Raw genomic sequence first — 19,533 nt, 5'->3', positions numbered from 1 at the left:
CGCCATAAGCCCCGTGGTGAACCAGCTTTATTTCATTTTCGCATCCGTCAACTTTAAAGTAGTTAAATTAACCATTTAATGCTATTATATATTAATTTTCTCACGCCACTCACCGCGCGCCAAAGCGCGCATTCGCGCAAAAGCTGGCGGGGGTTGCCCCTAGCAACGCACATGTGCCATATGTGGAGGGAGAATTCTCATTCGCGTTTAAAATTCAGGTAAATTCTTCACAGTGTGATGTCCTCTTCTCCCCCCCACCCCAATGCGTGCAGTTACTACTATCGAGTCCGTAGATGTTACTACTATAGGCCGTAGATATTACTGCAGAGCGGGTGGGGGGATCGTGGGTGGGAAGGTAGCAGCCCAGCCACAGCCTATCAAGGTGCCACCTCGGCCGGCTGGGCATTCTAGGCGAGGCCGGGGGCTCTGCACGGGACTAGGCCTCACCATGGCACTGTTAAGTACTATTTTCTTGCTTCTTTCGCTAAACTCACGTTTGGAAATATTAATAGAATGTTTGTGTGCAGACAACTAATATTAAAAAAAGAGGTTCCTAAATATTACAATACTAATTTGTGTCTACGTCCATGTGTGCCTGTGAATCGATGTGCGTGTTTGCGTCGATGTGTGTGTGTGCAAGTCGATGTGTGTGTGTGTGTAAGTCGATGTATTTGTGTGTGCGTCAATGTGTGTGTGTGTGTGTGCGTCCATGTGTGTGTGACATCATAACAACAGTCTGGACCACTGGACGGGTTCCGCAGGATTGGAAGGATGCCCTTGTGGTCCCCCTCTTTAAGAAGGGGGACCGCACAGACTAACAACTACAGGGGCATCTCACTCCTCAGTGTGCCGGGAAAGGTCCTGGCAAGAATTATTCAACATCGCCTTGGCCAGGCACACTGAGGAAAGGCTTGCGGAGCCTCAATGTGGTTTCAGGAAAGGGCGGTCCTGCACAGATGCCATATTTTCTGTCCGTTTGCTACAGCAGAGGTGTAGGGAATTCCAACAAGACCTACATCTCTGCTTTATTGACCTGGTCAAGGCCTATGATACCATCAGTAGGCCTAGGCTCTGTGTTGTTCTTCGTGCTTTCGGAGTCCCTGACCCTCTGCTCACGATCATTAAGGAGCTTCATGATGGTTAGCGGGCCCGGGTAAACCTACGTGGCTGGGAGTCAGAGCCATTCCCTGTACACCTTGGGGTGCGACAGGGATTTCCACCGGCGCCTACAGTATTTAACATATTTTTCAACCACGTAGTTCGAGAAGCCTGTCATGGCTGTATTAGAGGAATCTCCATCTGGTACAGACACAATGGAGGATAATTTGGTGATTTCTGCTCACTCAGAGAAGGAGTTATGAGGCACTGCTGCTGAACGTGGAGCATGCTACTGAGGCGGGGCCTTATCATCAGCCCCTCCAAAACTAAGAACCTGCCTGGGTATTTTATGTCATCAAACACTTGATTTTTGTTTTCTATCTACGTGACTTTATAGAAAGAACCAAGAATATGAATTCCTGCAGTCACGAAAGTTGTAAGTCTATTGTTTGGAGTATAACAATGTAACACACACTTCGCACTGCATTCAACGTGCTCAATTATAACCCCTTGAAGTGTTGTGTAATATTTTTGCCACGATGCATTACTCTCAAAATGCCAACTAAACTGCACACTGTCATTTCAGTTTTTCCTAAAGATGATCATTTAATGAAATTGGCATTGAGCACCACACATTACTTTTCCCGCATCTACAAATAAGTATCTTTGTGGAAGTCTAAAGTTGTCCTGTAAAGAGACTGGTTCCCAAACACAAGATCTTGCAATGTTACTGCTGCCCCAAAATAATATGCAAGCCACAACAGCCTAATACTCGTTTATATATGGAGACAATTTAAATGAATTCTTGTTACAGTATTACACCGAGTAGGATGTGATAATGTAGGGGGTTACTAAAAAAAATACACAATGTAGGATATGTTATCCAGCTGAATGGTACAATAGTTATTGCACTTGACACCCAATCAGAAGATCATTCATTACAATGGGTTCATTCAGCCAATCATGAAGTGTGTAGCGGCACTTTGTGACACTTCAAGAGAAGTTGTCCGATAGGTACACTGGTTTTTGCCATTATAAACGTGGAATTTTGACCACAGACACAGAACCACAGAAGACAATGAGGGATCCAATGTTCATGCTCATTCAAGCACACAGAGAATTGACAAAACAATTAGCATCCAAATACTTCAAAGTGCACTACCCTCAACAGTTAAAACAACCATTCAACCACCGCTTCCCGGTGGATCGAATTGGCCCTTCAGCAGTGATCATGAGCGAATGCATTGCTACTGTGATCCGTGTGACCTGCGTGATCGAGAGAGGAGGGAGGGGTAGTGGGGCTGGCAGATGGTCTCGTGAGGTAATGGGTATGGCAGCAGCGCACATTTGCCTTTTCTCTGAAGGCAAAATGCACTACCCCCTGCCGCACTGTACACAGCCGCACATGCCATAACCACTCTCAAACACTCGTTGTTTACAAATAGACCCAAAAGACAGCAGTGTACCAAACCAAAGTCAAATTTCTCATGAAGAAATGTCATTGAGTTAACCCATAATATGCATACTGCTGTACAATCGTACACACTTGCATCTATGAGCACTGTACTGCATAGCACACATGGTGTACTAGATGTAAACATATATGGAAGTCAGTTTATATGCACACAAAGGCTTCAAAGGACTGACTCAAAGCGCTCTCCTGTGAGATAAAAAGGCTTTCATTCATTCATGTATAGTACAGTATTCATGCAGTTGATTTCAATTCTGTTACAATACCTTTTCCTGCATATCCAATGTTATGCACTTAACTGCATGGTCGAGAAGCATTGCTTATCTTTATCACTCACGTTGGCAATATCAAGAAGAGCTTCACTTCATTCCAATTATTAATGAAAATAGTGTGCAAGATAAAAAGGCAAGGGGTGTCCTATTCATATCCAAATCAACACGACTGTGCGTGTGCATAAAAACAAATTTAGCACCAATACAACCATAAGCAAGGGAAAACATAATCACGTTAACTGTCCGTAAACACGCCCATGCATGTGCACACAAACAAATGTAACACCAATACAACCATAAACAAGGGCTTTTCATCAAAACAAACACCAGTAACTCGATAACAATAATAATTTTATGTTATATAGCATCATTCGTGTAATTGCATCCCACAACGCTGCACATCAAGTATCCAGTTCCATACACAAATATATAAACAAAAATCCCCACAACTTAGCAAAACAAAGAATAAATGCCACATTAAAATCACTTGCCTGTTTTCCTCTTGTGCACCACCACAATGTTGCTGAGCGACGAGCAAGGGGCAGATGAGCTCATGCTTGCGTGCTCTGTGTCGGGGCAGGCACTGGAGGCAGCGCGCTCCTGTCGTCCCACAACAGGGTGCAAAGAGCCGCCTGTCTCGGATGTTGCCTCCCTCCCGCCTGTGCTCAGCGTGTAAATGTCCTCCTCTGAGCCGAAGAGATCTCGGCCGCTGCTTCTTCTCCTGCTTATGGCGTCATCCACCCTCGAGGGAGTCTCCGGAGTGACCTCATCATCGTCCACTGAGAGTCCCGAGGGTGCTGTGGCGATACCGGGTGTTCGTAGGAGTGCACCGTTCCAAGAGGCGGAAGCCCCTCTCACTCCATCCGATGGGAACATGGCTTGCAAGTTAAGGGGACCGGCATTTATAAGGGCAGTAGAGTTGGCATTAGTGACGAACCGCACATTCAACGTGAATGGATCCTCCATCGCCTCTAAAGCCGGACTGACCTCGTCGGATGGAGTTCCGCTTGATGCTGGGCTGGCGTGGCTGTTGACACCATCAGTGAGTGGTGTGCTGCAAGACGATCCTGTCATGTCATCAGGAGGCAGACTCTTGCATTCCAAACCAGAAGGATGGAGACTTAATTTTTCCGAGAAACTCGGGGCAACCCCACTTCCTTTAGGGAGGTTGCTGCATGGGCCTAATCCATTTACGTCAGCAGCACTGCTCAAAGCAGAGCGAACTCCTTTCACTTCGCAATCAATACTAAACTTTAAGGTATCATTGTGGGTCGATTGGGTGCCATCCATCCCATCCACAGTCACATTCGCGGGTGCGAGCAACGTACCCTGCATTACCATACGTGCACCCAACGATTCTTGCGTTCCTCCTTGCCAACTGTACTGTTCCGGGTGCAGCCGATTCTCCTGCGGTGTCGTTGCTACTGCTGTAATGTTCCCACCAACGTTGCCTGTTATTCCCCCATGCCGTCCCTGCCCGGGCCCCGTGCCTAGTCGCTCGGAATGGCTGTAGCTGCGCTTCGGCACCCCCCGGAAAACCTCCACGGCATCACTTGTGGTTGACGCGATCGAACTGCCATCCGAGGACGAGCTCGCTACGCTGCTCATACTGGGCCGGCGGTCCATACTGTCCAGATTGGACGAGATGCTGTGCGGCAAAAGGCCGGCAAGAGCAAGTGGCGTTGTCGTCCACTCGTTGAGAACACTCGATTTGTAGGAGAGGGTGAAGGTCAAGCTGGCGGTGCCCTGTGTACATACGCATCATGGGTAAATTGGTACATTGGTCCCAATCACGGGAATAGATGTGCATTGTGTATCAACACAGTTGTGTGTAATCATTTACCATTGACCTTTGTATTAATAGCCAGATGGTGATTTGGCAAAAATTGTTAATTCATTATGTACAACTCTGTGGGAGCAATAAGGAGCCCATAACAAATGATCATTGAAGTACGTTTGTATGATGGATAAAAAAAATTGTGCTGCCAAAAACCAAACAATATATCAGTGTACCATGTTGACTTGACAACAGTGACACATTAGTATGTGTTTTTTCTGAGACTTCACAGATAAATGGTCAAAGGTCAATGGGATAGTAATGTGAATATCTCTACCAGAGAAATTCTGCTATATAACATTGGATTATCCAAAATACTGTTTAACACGTATTGCTTTCGCGACCAATATCATCCATAATACAGTTTTTTTGGTAAGATCGCATAACTTTATAACATTGGATTATGCTGGTTAAACAGTTAAAGAAAATATTTCACACAAATACTACGTCTGACATACATGTTTACGTTCTTAAGTATATGATCAGTAACTTAGAAAACTACACATTATAGTGCACACAATTAGAGAGATATAGCCGGTGGCATGTGGTTTGATCACCCATCTCACAATTGGAAGGTTTAAAGTTCAAATTCTGGTGAAGGGTTGGTTCAGCTAATGATTATCCTTCTAGGATTGATAAATGCATACCACTGGCTGAGAAGTCAGCTGTGCTTGTCCAATGAAGATTGGCAATTTCCTGATGAAAATAGTAGCATTGACTCTGTGTGAACTGGATCAGTGGTGAGCTCCCAGATCACATCATCCAATGACTATTAACAGCCTGTGCATGCATTGGATATAAAATAACCAACATAAATATTACAATGTGATGGGAATCAATACTTGAAAATGTCCCATATACTTCATGGTGAACAAATCATGGTGGCACATGCCTGTAACCCAGTAGGGTTGATGATCACGCAGAGGTCACCATGGATGCGACTCAAACTTCTGCTGTGCTGCGAGGTGGCCAGGAGATGGCAGGATAGCATATACAATTCTGGCCCATTTGTGCTCACTTTAAATGTCATGTCATACAAAATGTTTTTTTCTCCTGTTTATTTCCACTTGCAAAACACGTATATCCTGACAAGTTAAGTAACACGATTCAGGACACTCCTGAAAACAGTCTTGACAGTCAATGAGGCTTTCGTAAATAAAGGATGTTATTATGTTAATGCAAATAAGCTGTGCGTGAACATGGAAATAATGCTCTGTGCTATCTGTTCTTAATAATGTGATGCTCATTTCCATTGGCAGTTCTAAGCCATCCATTGAAAATTACACAATCTTCGGGATTGTAATCATCTTCATAGGAGACACAAATATGGACTCCTAAAAAAATTGGTATTAACTTTTGCCGACCCCGGAGTGTTGATAAATGGGCGAGTCACAAGCGGGACTTGAACCTTTGGACTGCGAGTCAGACGATCTAACCACAGTGCCACCTGGCAGGACCGTGACACAACGTTGCATCAATGTGCGACCTGGAGGTAGGAGAGGAAGATGGTGGTCTCCTCAGGGTCCATGAGGAAGGCGCTTGGATGGTAGGCGTCAGCCAGGGTGGCCTTCTCACGCAGCAGAGACGTGACGTAGCACTCTATTAGGCTGTCATTCAACGCCAGGCGTAACCAGGCCCGGCAGCGGCCTATGTCCGTGTTGATGAATTTTAGGCTGTTCAATTCTGCCAGCACATTCCTGCAGGTGACATAAGAATAACACAGGCTTTAGATAAAATATTCTAGATCTGAAGTTTTCGTGACTGCGAGGATCCATACTCTTTGGTTCTTTCGGTAAAGTCACGTAGGTAGAAAATAAATATAAATAAAATCACGTGATTTTATTGTTTGATCTGTTATTTCCATGTGACCCTTTCACAATTTTTTTCTGTTTCATTTGGATTATTTTGCCAAGAGGTTTTTGTGGGACTATTTGTTATTAGCAACACAGACACAATGGTGAGCAATTAATATTAGATGTTAATGAATGCAGGTTGTAATTACGTGGGAAGACAGTGGAGTTACAATTTAGAAGTTGTTCATCAAAATGAGGAAGCAAATAACTTTGTGCAGTAGACATTTCGACATTTAAAAGAACACTTATGTTGAAACATGTCTAGTTCGTCAGCAAGTATGATTCAAATGGCAAAATGAAGAGATCGGAGTCGCACAAATAGGCTTCTCAGGTAATTCCTGCAGTCACGAAAGCTTCAAATCTAGGTTATATGAAGTTAGAAAGACTAACGTGAGTCCAAAAGGCTGAGCTGTGTGCTAAGCAAAATAACAAGAGATATTCTATTTGGCAGTGAGGCACATCCCTCCGCCCCATGCCTTCACCAACCCACACCAAAGCAGCGGAGCGACAATATTGCAGCTATTTTTTTATCCACCACAACAATATTAATCCATGACTTTGAAAAGTTAACATGTGCTTGTGTAAATAAAAAAATCGAAGTTTGCTACCAATATGGATTTCAAATCTTCCTCTATGTACTGTGCTTCATAGACTAACATGGAGAGACTCAAACAATACACTATGCATTGTAACAAAGGTTGTTAAAATGCATGGCTGATAAGGGTATGACAAAAACGATTACTGGTTTGCTGTACATGATTAAATATTTCCCAACAACCATAATAGTTTTCCCTTTTTTAACTGAGAAAAATAAATGGAGCTGCCAAAAACCAAACAATATATCATAGTGTACCATATTTCAACCGAGAAGATGGGTACAAACTGAGCAATCATTGGAAGGATGTTATTAACCAGGTAAAGTCATAACTGGCTGTGATGCTTCCATCCTACCTGCTGATGTTAACAGTTATTTCCGACTCTCTGAGTTACATTACCGTGTTAAATGTCTTCACATTAACAGGCTATATGTCTCACTAACATAGCCGCTCCTTCCCTTTTCCTCGATGTGGCGGTGGCTCTCGTTGTTTAATAGGCTGAATGTGTCTCATTAACACAGCCGCTGCTGTGGGAGCCATCTCACATTGACATGCTAATCTCTAATCTCTAGCAATACAATGGCTGAGGTATATTACTTGTAAATTCCATCTCTGCCCCACCCACTTACCCTTGGGTTGTACCCATCTCAAACCTATAACCTCTTGCTGCAGTAGTTCTCTCGCTATATTTCTCCTGCCTCAGCAGTTCGCCTGCTGTATTTTTTCACCTGAAGACGATTGCTTGTATTGCGATCGAAACGTCGTGATTTTTAATTATTTTTTCTATCTACGTGACTTTACCGAAAGACCCAAAGCGTATAATGTACCATGTTGACTACTGTAGAGTCGGCAGATACTACTATTGAGTCAGTAGATACTACTGCAGTCAGTAGATACTACGATAGAGTCAGTAGATACTACTATAGAGTCAGTAGATACTACTGTATAGTTAGTAGATACTACCGTAGAGTCGATAGATACTACTATTGAGTCAGTAGATGCTACTATAGATTTAGTAGATACCACTATAGTCATTAGATACTACCGCAGTCAATAGTTAGGAATCTAGCTCGGGGCTAAGAGCCAGGGGTGAGGCCAATGGCTTATTCTATGAGTGTGATGTCATCACACCTGACAAAGTGAACAAAATGGTGTTTAACAAGTCAGAGGTGATTGTGCGAATTTGTAAAACTGCGTGTGTATCAGTTTGTACGAGTGTCACCGCATCACCCACATGCAACTTGAAATCGCACGTTGCATGTGATGTCAGGAGCATGGCTCTGGTTTGGATATGCCAATGAAAAAGGCATATAGAATTATAGATTTTAAATTATGGCTATAATCTTTTACAACAAAAATAATGGGGTTTCTTTCTTTAAAATATCATAATTTCCCATGTTCTTGGCTTATCAGACAACATTCAATTTTATGTGGGATGTCGATCTTGGTCAAGTCATATGGTCAATTCTTGCACTGTCAGTCTCATTGGATCAAATCGTATTCCAATCTACAAAAGAGCACTCGGTAATATTTTGGGAAGGGTCTTCCTTTTACACTGGAGAAGACTACCTGTGCGTGATGGACTTGAGCAGGCTCCAAAAGACTGGTTCGGGGAGTCCACCGGAAGTCCGGTTATTCCACCGGACGCGTTTGTCTGAGGGGGCATCACTGCGGAGGTACTTGTCCTTGAGACCGTGCATGAAGGTGGCCTCCAGGGCACAGCACAGCTTGTTAGCATCGTCCTCATCGCTCGTCACGTGCTTGCCCGACGTGACATGGCTCAACTGCAGATTGCGCACGGTGTCCGCCACGCAGTAGCTGATCGTCTGAAAATGGCGGGTGGGAGTGAGAGTCAGGCCTCGTACAGCTCGGTACTAAACGTATGACATGGATTTTGTTGCCGGTTATGTACAATTTGTGTTTTCAGTCATGTCACGAGACATATGCACGTGCTTATGCAAGAACCAGTTGTGTGTCACTTCCACAATTGCTGACTATGAGGGATAAACATAGATCATGTCATACAAGCCAAAGTGTCTTCCTGCTAAAGCGAGCAAGACGTTGTGCTTTTATCCATTGGCAGCCTTAAGCCGAAAGTGGAAACGTTACATTCTTATCGCAAAAGCAGTCTCTCAATAGGACAACTACTACTGGACTGTCTACCAAGTGGTACTGATTTTACTGAATCTAGAGAGAACAGTCAATCCCTGACCGGAACTGATCAATGGCCATTAAAAAAAAAATTGGGATAATCCTTTTTTGAGAATTAATTTAATTCAGACCTGAGGTAAATTATAGTTGTGTCATATGTAATGAATTGTAATCACACTGGAAATGTAATTTTCGCTAATGCTGCTGTAATTATAATTGGCCCTGGGTCTGATGTGTTATTATGAAGGTAATCAACCAGTACATGTGAGGCGTAACATGATGAGCAAAGTGTTATCAGAGTAAGTGTACAATATTCATTGTATCTGTCCCTGGTAATTTGATTATAGACATGATTTGTTTTTTGCCAACACTGCATGCAGTGCACTCACTTTCTTGGTCTCCTTTTCTGAGATATTTCTGTACTCATCTGTGCCGGACATGACGCAAACGGTGTAGCAGCCTGCCCCTCACCTGCAGAGGACAGCACAGTAGCATTCACGCAGACTTGAGGACTTTGTGCATCAGCATTTTACATTGTCTTTAAGTACTAGCTTGGCAGAAACCAGGTAATGGATACATAGATAACACACAGGTAAGCACTAAAGTAAAATTAAATGTATTACATTTGTAATGCGAGCAAAGACAGGGTGGGCGCTGCCTCCGCACCACTCACACGGGCCGGTGTATTGGAGAGGCGGAGCCTGGTCGTTGGGGTGAGTGGGGGCGGAGACAGGGGCAGTAAGAGAAAGTGGAGTTTGGGTCACGTGAGAGAGGGGATATAAGGAGAGAGCTGGAAGAGGAGGGGGAGAGAGAGAGAGTGAACCACGGAGGGAGCCACGCTGGCGGTGGAATGAGAAGTGGCGCCATTGCCACGTGGTCGGGGGTCATAGGCGTACTGGGATCCAGCGTACGCGGGGTGCGGACAGGCCAGCGGAGCGTGCGGGATCGCAGAGATAGAGAGGGCCAGCGGAGTGTGCAGGGTACCCGAAGGGCGGTGTGGCCAGGGCAGGTGAGGAGAGGGCACACGGAGGGGCCGACGGAGACGGTGTGGGCGAGAGCCACACGGAGCGTGCGCGGGGCGCACGAACACGGAGACGGCGAGGGTCAGAGAGAGGACCGGCACGTTGCGAGGAAGAACCCAATAAAGGACCAACGGAGAGCGACATCGTGTGTGAAGGAGTCCTTTATTACACATTGAACAATGGGCCTTAAGTACCAATGTTTACCAGTTGTGTTTATTCAAACCCAGAAAACACTGGACCAATGTTACTCTGTTTCATCAGTAAAGGCTCTATAAACAGAGCACCCGAGCTTAAGTGATATATGTAAATGTTATCAATGAACACTACAAGACTAAAATATAAATTATAATGAATGGTCAATTTAAGACGTATTATTATGACTATGAGAAACACTTGAAAATAAATAACTGTTTTGTGCAGGTGAAGGTCAAATAAAGTTTCAAAATAAAATCATAGGCACAGTGTATGCAACTTATGCATATAATGTTAGTTATTTTGCACAGATGGCAACATCTCATTGAAAAGGTTAGAAGGAATTATACTGTGAATAGGAAATAACTCAAAGAATGAAAAATGAATTGCGCCATCATAAACAACATTCTTACAAAATTGCTTTCTGCTATACATAGTCTTATCTGTGGACAAAAATGCTGACATTGATAGATATTCTGAACACTTTAATGATTTATAAATAATGAAAAGATGAGTATACATTCATGAAAATAACATTCCATTTGCCTAATGATTTTCAAGTTATTACAGTAGAATGTAGGACCCTGAAACACCTTGAAATAGTATATTACATTTGCATGTTAAATATATCAAATATTCCGGTTTAATTTATGAAACACCAGAAAGGAATTATGCAACCACTACCATTGCAAAAGATAGCCATTTAAGATTTCTCACTGATAACCATACAAAGTCTTACACAAATAGCATATGTTGTTGGGGATGGAGACTCCATTGTTTTGGGTCCATAGTGGAATGATATCTGAAACCGGTCATGGGCTTCATCCTTCACCAACTCACAAAACCCCCCAATGACTGACATGGTGTGGAAGTGCATCCAGCAGTGGATTTACCAAGGTCTAAAAGTTGTTACATTTTATGATTTTACAGCAACAATGCAATACATAACAGAACGACAATTTGAGACTAAAATAAACAAGACATACAACGAGTACCACTTTGTGGAAAGCTCAAACCTGCTTAGATTCCTAGATCTGACCAAAACTGGTGCAGACCACAAAAGAACATGTGCAGATTTCCCCAAAAGGATGTTAAACCACACAATGCATTTCATGCCACCTGCAGAGATGTGCATTGGCCAACACTTGTTAAAGTAGAAAATATAACCTTTCATTTGACTTCAGTGAGGTGGCTGGGTTTGGTTATGTAAATGTACAGCCGTTTTGTCAATAATGCACTGCTGGATCCGGGGACTAATAATATAATAGGTCTGCCAGAGAGCTGGGCCAGTACTACTAAGATTATGGGTACAAATTAAGATTTCAGGTGTACAGTATTGGGTTGATGGTATAAGTGTAGTTTCTAGAACTGGACATAAAACCAGAATAGTTTTTATCTACTTTGGCTAATAGGGCTATAATTGATTACATTGGAACTAGTGTAAGGGATCTGCGAGCCACCCTCACGCACACGCACCACGCAGACATGAAATCTCCGCACTCAGTATAACACGCACCAATCACGCGCACGGGAATACACTAGACGGGGGTTCAAGGATTAAAGGGCACTGACGTCACCCGGACCAGGCGTGCGAGACGAGGATGTGTATTGGGAACGAGGGCAGAGATGGAGGGGTTAAAAGGGGCTGTGAGACGCGTGTTCGGGGTTGGTTTTGGAACAAGTGTTGCTGTGGGTTGACGAATAAAGAAGTGCTTAACCAGTCTCCGACTCCTCTTCACAAGAATGGGACAAACCCACTCTTTATTTGACATAAAAGAACATGTAGTGGTGGGAAAACAGGCCAAATAAAAATGAATCCACAAATAGTCCTGGTGTCAGGTTGCTGTAACATTCCCTGAAAATAGTCCTGTAGTGTCACCTTGCTGTACCATTCCCCTAAAATAGTTTTGTGGTGTCACCTTGCTGTACCTTTGCCTGATGAGACATGACGGGCCTTTTGGAATTCTGAAAGAATATTTCCGACTCTTATTCCATGCCTCCAACAACTAAACTTTGATTCAAGGTAAGGTGCCAAAATTCTCAAATGAATGTTGAATCATTGCTCACCTATGTAGGCAAACTTGAGTAGGTGGTCGAAATTAAAACATTATGGCTGGAAACAGTCTAGATATAGGATGACCACTGATCGACTTGTAACAAAGTGGTGATAATTTCATGGACCATGGATGGATGAATGATTGGTTGGCCCCAAAATGGAATTTTAATTTGCAAACATCTGACTGTGAAATGGATGCTACAATCATACAGCCAAATGGCATACATGATTTGAAATATCTGTAGCTACTTGGTAATTAGAGGGAAATGACAAGTGTATTATCGATTTCTTATATCATGTGAAAAGGTGAAGTTAGCCATGTTATATGTGGAAATTGAGGTTGTAAAAAGGTAACTGAACATAAAAGATCCCACTACAGCATTCACAAGAACCAATCATAACATGTGCAGGTGTTGTAGGTCAACCAACGCATTAAAAAATTACCTGCGCTTTGAAAATAAAAAAATAACTGTTGCTCAATCACTATATTTGTCAACCAGATCCTCTTTGCAGTGTATTTTGGACTCTCACCTAATTACTACAATAGCCCAGAAATGTGTGTAACGCACGTGACGTCACTCCACATGCCGCACCCCCCCCCCCCTCATTAATAATACAATAATCATCAGCGGGTGGATTTTTACACTCACGCGGAAGGTCGAGTGGAAATATTTTTTTACGCAAAGTCGCTTCAAATATAATGTTTCTTTACAGAAAGTGACGGTCAAAAATAAATCTAAATCTACGCAGCACAGTGCTACATCCGCACGTGACCTCACTGCAAAAGATTAATAATCATGAGCGCGTGGATTTTTACACTCCCGCAGGTCGAGCGAAAATAATTGTTTTAATGCAAATTCGCCTTAAATTTGAAGTTTATTTATTGACAGTTAATCAAAATAATAATTCTACGCAGCAACAAATTGTATTTGGTGTCTTTATTTATTTCTTCAGCACTTGAAACAAAAGGCAGGTCAAATTTTTCTTCTAAATTATGTTAAAATATTTACATTTCTACGTGATTTTCCAGACATTGTATCGAATTCAAATTGATTACAACCCCAGCGAGCGAAAGCAAAAGAAAATAAAGTATCAGAGCAGTGATTTCAAACTAATTGAAGGTGAGTTAAATGAAGCGAGGTGTTTTATGACATAGTTTCGTGCAAGAATCACTGCCATTAATACAGTACAAAAGATTCACACAAAATATCATATACCGAGGTTTAATTTTTTTAGTTAAGAAAAATGTATTTAAGTGCAACAATTCCTAAAAATATGTACAATCACACAAGAAAACGTAAATGTGCATATTTAATAGTACAGCTTCCGTCCTAAGATGGGCAAGAGGCTAACTGAAGTTCAGTTAAATACAGTGCTACAGTGACATGAAGTGAGGTTTTTATGACATAGTTTGTGCAAGCATCACTGCCATTAATAGTGCTACAGTGAAATGCAGTGTAGTGTTTGATGATATTCTATTGTGCAAGATTAAATTTACACAAGATACAATTATACTCGAATTGTTTTTGTAAATATTACAGCTTCCGTCCTAGGACGGGCAAAAGGCTAGTTACATATAAAACAGAAACAATGAACTAAGTGAGTTTTGCTATTTTGTGACAAAATACGTTTTAAAATAAAGCACACAAATGCAGACCTCTGACCCCGTATCCGAATGAAGTTGTAAAATGGAACAAGGCTGCATAATCCTCAGTGCACTGATAGGAATTCTCTTAACGTGGAAAGGTGCACAGGAAAAACATGTTAACCAATGTTTTCAGGAACAGAGTAAACAAGCCATACCCATAAAGCAAAGCTCATAATCCCAAGTGAGCATTACATCATGCCGACACTTTTACAAACCATTATCATAGTCTAGATTTTAAGTTTTCGTGACTGCAGGGATCCATACTATTTGGTTATTTCGGTAAAGTCACGTAGGTATAAAATAAATTAAATCTATCACAGTATTTTGAACATCATACGCCGATCCATTCCAGTGAGCCGGGTTATACAGGCTGTATACAGAATTGTCCAAGTTATACAGAACCAACATGTTGATGGCCACAGGCTGGTAATTTCTAATTGTGAATTACCAAAGTACAGTCTACATTAGTGTATGGGACATTAAAGACCATGTGATGTGATTTTCCCAGTGCTGCACCCCTAATCACAACTTAGCAAATTGCTCATAAGCAAAAACATGTTTTACTACCTTGTTGTAGCTATGCTCACCCAGGTACTTTTTACCTCAGTGAGCTGCCAATGGACTAAATTAGGCAAACTAAATTGCCTGCTTTTGAAAAGTAATTTTAACGTGCACAGGGATTTATATGCACTAATTCACACAAAACACTGCAGGTCAAAAAACAAGTGTCCCAGTAGCATTGGCAGGTTAATGTACATACATTTATAGTTATCTTTCCAACATTAAGTTTAAGCATAATCTACATCATAATAACTTGAACAAAATTATAATTCCTGATTTTTTTAAAATACCAATACGAAAGACATTTCACGTTTTACTGTTCGGACGTGGTAGAAAATTGTAGACAAACATAGAATACATTTACATATCGAATTTAAATATTGTAATTATCACCACACGTAGTACAATGGCACAAATAATTAAACGCACCATTTACATAACTGTGTTTAACATTTAAAAAGTTAAAGCTCAGAATGGCTAAAACCAGCACGTGTTGATGCTCATGCAGACTTCCCACCAAGTGATACTGCCCCAACAGGTGGTGCGCTTATGTTACGGACCCCAAAGAATCACAGATGACGATATGACTGCTAAGATATAAACTCCGAGTCAAATTCGCATGTTGACTTAACAGCTGCCTTGGCGAATTGACCAGTTGGCGATGGAGACACTGGCACACACTTTCGTCAAAACTTCTAGGAAAAGGAACATTCGTCAACATGTGAACTGCTTTCTGCTTGACCAACTGATTTACATCCCATTCTTTATATAAACTGAGTACAGTTCAGCGGGCAGAACGAAATGAACGCCTCATCTTCACTGAAAACATTACTGTGTTATTGGGTGCTTGACAAACAATCCCTAGCGAGTTTCATTTTCAAATTTTAGTTTCAAAGTTCGACGAGTGTGTTGAGTTTTTAAAGTTAATTTTCTATTCACGAAGGCATCACCAGATAGTTTGCCCCTGAAATGTGGCAGTCAAACCTTTCATTATAATAGTACAGTACTTGGGCAGAGGAGTTACTGTAGTTGGATTGTTGGACCCCCCCCAACTCCATCCCACTTCTCTGCCACAGAAATGCAAGGCAGTCAAATTCATTCTTTTGAAATTGTAATTGTACCCTGGTTGCATCCAGTTTGTCCCGAGGAGTACACCCCCCATCCCCCATCATGTATAGTCCCATCAAAGTGTTCTAAAACATTTTTTGTTATTTCAATTGAATACTTTGGATTATTTTTAGGATTTGTCTGCTGTTACTCAATGGCTACTATTACGTAACTTCATATGTCCCCCATAAAAAAACTCGTCATAAGAAAACATTTTAAATGTAATTCTCATCAGGTCACATGGTATTAAGTGCAGTCTACAACCCCCATTGACTCTACCTCTTCAGACCTCTGTTTAAGTGCTCGGAAGAAGGGGCCGTGGCAGATTATTTTCTTTTAAGTTGTGCTTGTTCACCATTGCCAACGCAGCATCACCAATTGTAATACCCGTTAAGCCACATCGCAATGTAGATACTGTATTATACAGTATTATACAGTATCTAGAAAATTAATAAGCACAAGTGCATTCAAAAAACATTATCAGAAAACATCTCCATCGCCTCAAGACTCCTTAACAGGATAGTCCGGAATTTTTATTTAAAGCTTTCGTGACTTCATATTCTTGGTTCTTTCGGTAAAGTAACGTAGAAGGGAAATAATAACATAATAAAAATATTAAACAATAAAAATTCTCACGACGTTTCGACTGCAACACAAGCAATCATCATCAGGTGTGAAATCCACAGCAAGAAAATGTTTCAAATTGTGAAATCCACAGTAATATTTTTTTTTCAAAATTTGCTGTGGATTTCACACCTGATGATGATTGCTCTTGTTGCAGTCGAAACGTCGTGATAATTTTTATTGGTTTTTATTTTTATTCTTTTATTATTTCCCTTCTACGTGACTTTACCGAAAGAACCAAGAATAGGATAGTCTTGCTTAAGAGTCTGGGGAATTTAACTAAAGTACTACACATCGGTTTTTTTTATCCTTTTGAAAGTTAACCGAAGTGTTTCGAGAAAAAACACAAGATGAGCAGGGAATAATAATACAACACTCAAAAAGGCCATGAAATATAACAAATTAAAAGTACGACTGCCTCCCATCTCAAGGGTGAGATGGGCCCTGAGCCCACTGTGATAACGCAAACATTTCTCCACGGTGAAGTGTGACCTACCCTATAGGAATACCACTCTTAACTTCTCACAAACAAGTGGTACACGGGCATATAGCTAAAACTATCGACGGAATATCAATAAAAATACACCATCTCGGTGGTGGTTGGGGGGGGTCTCAAATAACGCGGTTCCATCCCTGCCGGATCCAACTTAAAACTCAACTCCTAAGTCGCCGTCATAGGCGGACACTAAATAAGCGACACCAACGTTGACATTTAAAACAAAACAGCGTAAAACATAAAGCCCCACCACCCAATTATCGTGTAAAACGTAATCAAATCACACACGAACATGCATTAATTGTACCTTTAACTCGAGGCGCAGGCCCCCCCCGCACATCGTGAACAACATCTCCCGACGACGACGTTTTACAAACCGTACGCGTGTTAAAACTACTAAAGATAATAAATGTAACAATCGTTGTTGTAAACACAAAGTGGGTTACCTGGAACACAACGACCACCACCGAAGCGCTCACCATGTAAACACTGCGGCAGCCGCCTTCTTCCTCATGACGACTTTGCCGAATCCGGCCCCTCCCCTCCCCCAAACGGAAGTACCGTCAAATCCGCCGCGCGTTGCGTCGGTGCGCATGCGTCAACTCGCTCCATGGGAAGGGGGGTGTGACATGCGGTGGGACGTAAATTTGGCGAGAGGCCTTGCCGAATACGCCCCCCCCCCCCTGAGTGTATTAATAGCGGTAGTGTAGTGATTCTCGATTTGAAGCTTTCGTGACTGCAAGGATTCATACTCTTCGGTTTTTTTCGGTAAAGTCACGTAGGTAAAAATACAAATTAATAATACAAATAATAATAGAAATAATAATAGAAATAAAATAATAAATCACGACGTTTCGGAGGCAACACAAGTCTCCGTCATCAGGTGTGGGACCGAAACGTCGTGATTTATTATTTTATTTATATTATAATTTTTATTATTTTTTATTTTTACCTACGTGACTTTACCGAAAAAACCTAAGAGTATGGTGGCGTAGTGGTCAGCGCGCTGCGCTACGAACCTAGCGACCCGGGTTTGATTCCCGCTCACGGCAAACATCACCCCGTAAAACATATAAAGCCCCAGTCCTGGGCCTACACTAGGTCGACTCAACTTCAAATGAGTATCTTGTGCGGTGTGTAAAAAAAAAATCGCTACAAAGGCGGTCGGGCATGGTGCTGGTCCAACCCCCACCCCCTCGTGTGCCATGCCAGCCTTCATAGACGCTTAAGGCTATACCGGGGGGATCGTTGTCATTAATATGTAGGCAACCCTTACAACGCAACATTGTCGGCTGGCAAGTTGTATAACGTGATGATGATGCTGTGGTAGTACTGAATTTTTTTTATTTTACAGTCTTACCAATGTTACAGGTTGTAAATGTGAATTACAGTACTGTACTTACATGTTTGCCTCTTTGTGGCCGATCAGAAGTTTTATCTCTAATTTTAAACTCCCCGAAGGGGTTCAATTATGTTATTCTTAAACACTCTACAATGTTTACTTGAGACTCGTGGTTGAGAGAAGGTAACACCAATCTACAAAAACATCGTCATTGGCAGTGACGGCCAGTTTTTGAATGCGGCTCGTATTGCTTATTTTTTATGGCAACCGTGGCTTGGTTTATATTGGGGGTGGTGTGTTTTTGTTTATTAACAGCCTGACCTTGTCTGTAAGATAGCCCCGAGGCCATATGGCCATCGTGTGTGTGCCCTTGTTTCTCTAAGCCTCGTGTGGCATTGTGGTGCATCTCAACCGGTTCCGCGATTCACCACAAATCTACGACCAACATTTACCCCGATTAACCATGGAATGACCAAGCAGTTTTCTTTTTAAATTCAGGTTGCGCTACTTTATTCATTTAGATTCCTGGAGTTTGTGTGTCGAAAAAATGTTTTGTCATGTCCTGCCACATTGCATGCAATGCGCCATGTAACAAACATAAAAGCTTAGTTGTCCGTTGTTAAACATCCATAGCGGTGTAGTATTTAAAATAAAATGCGTCAAAATGAGTGTCCTGTTTTTTGCATTCTTTAGTAAAGAAAAAAATGCAAACACGTATATTTTTTGACAAGAATCTCCGGGACGCATCGTGTTTTATTCACATTAAGCGAATCTCTTGGTCCAACTCAGCATCAGCCATGTGCCCGGCCAACTTGGTCCTGAGATCTAATACACATCTTTTGGGATCTATTAGTGTTTCGCGGTCCTTGTCTTGGATGTCAGCACTGCTAATAAACCCTTTGCAGTTATGGATTTGAAATGACAGTATCATGTGTGGAAAGGGAAGTGAAATACCTTAACAGTACATACCTTTAGTAGCTGTGTGACTTCGGCTAAAGGAAATGTCCTTAGGTAAAGGATGTAATAATATACGTTGAGTAAAGATTTTCTTTGCCACCTTTATACAGTACTTCGTAAATGTAACACGGGTCCCTCTATTGTCTGTACAGGTTTATGGAATGGAAATATGCTATGCTGTGGGCCTGGATGTGTGTTGCACAAGTGGTGTAACATATTTAATAGTACCACTTTTAAAGAAGGAATCAGT

General features: G+C 42.0%; 1 protein-coding gene across 2 annotated transcripts in view; it reads right to left on the bottom strand.

Annotated features, from left to right (window-relative positions):
• The window catches only part of LOC144731568 (pleckstrin homology domain-containing family M member 1-like), a 68,438-nt gene extending 50,907 nt beyond the window's left edge, over positions 1-17,531 (bottom strand). Inside the window, exons 1-5 of one of the 2 annotated variants that reach the window (XM_078612845.1) lie at positions 17,464-17,531; positions 9,668-9,749; positions 8,697-8,953; positions 6,165-6,375; positions 3,333-4,587 (exon numbers count right to left, since the gene is read on the bottom strand). In XM_078612845.1, coding sequence (XP_078468971.1) covers positions 3,333-4,587; positions 6,165-6,375; positions 8,697-8,953; positions 9,668-9,718 — 1,774 coding nt within the window. In that variant the 5' untranslated portion in view covers positions 9,719-9,749; positions 17,464-17,531. Of the gene's footprint in view, positions 1-3,332; positions 4,588-6,164; positions 6,376-8,696; positions 8,954-9,667; positions 9,750-17,430 lie in introns of both variants that reach the window. The other variant, XM_078612760.1, reaches the window with a different exon arrangement.
• Between the last annotated feature and the right edge of the window lie 2,002 nt (positions 17,532-19,533).

This window comes from Lampetra planeri, chromosome 1 (assembly GCF_965212315.1).
Source record: "Lampetra planeri chromosome 1, kcLamPlan1.2.h2, whole genome shotgun sequence".
NCBI classification, from domain to species: Eukaryota; Metazoa; Chordata; class Hyperoartia; order Petromyzontiformes; family Petromyzontidae; genus Lampetra; species Lampetra planeri.
The sequence above is the reverse complement of the archived record's forward strand: the minus strand, read 5'-3'. Positions and strand labels throughout refer to the sequence as shown.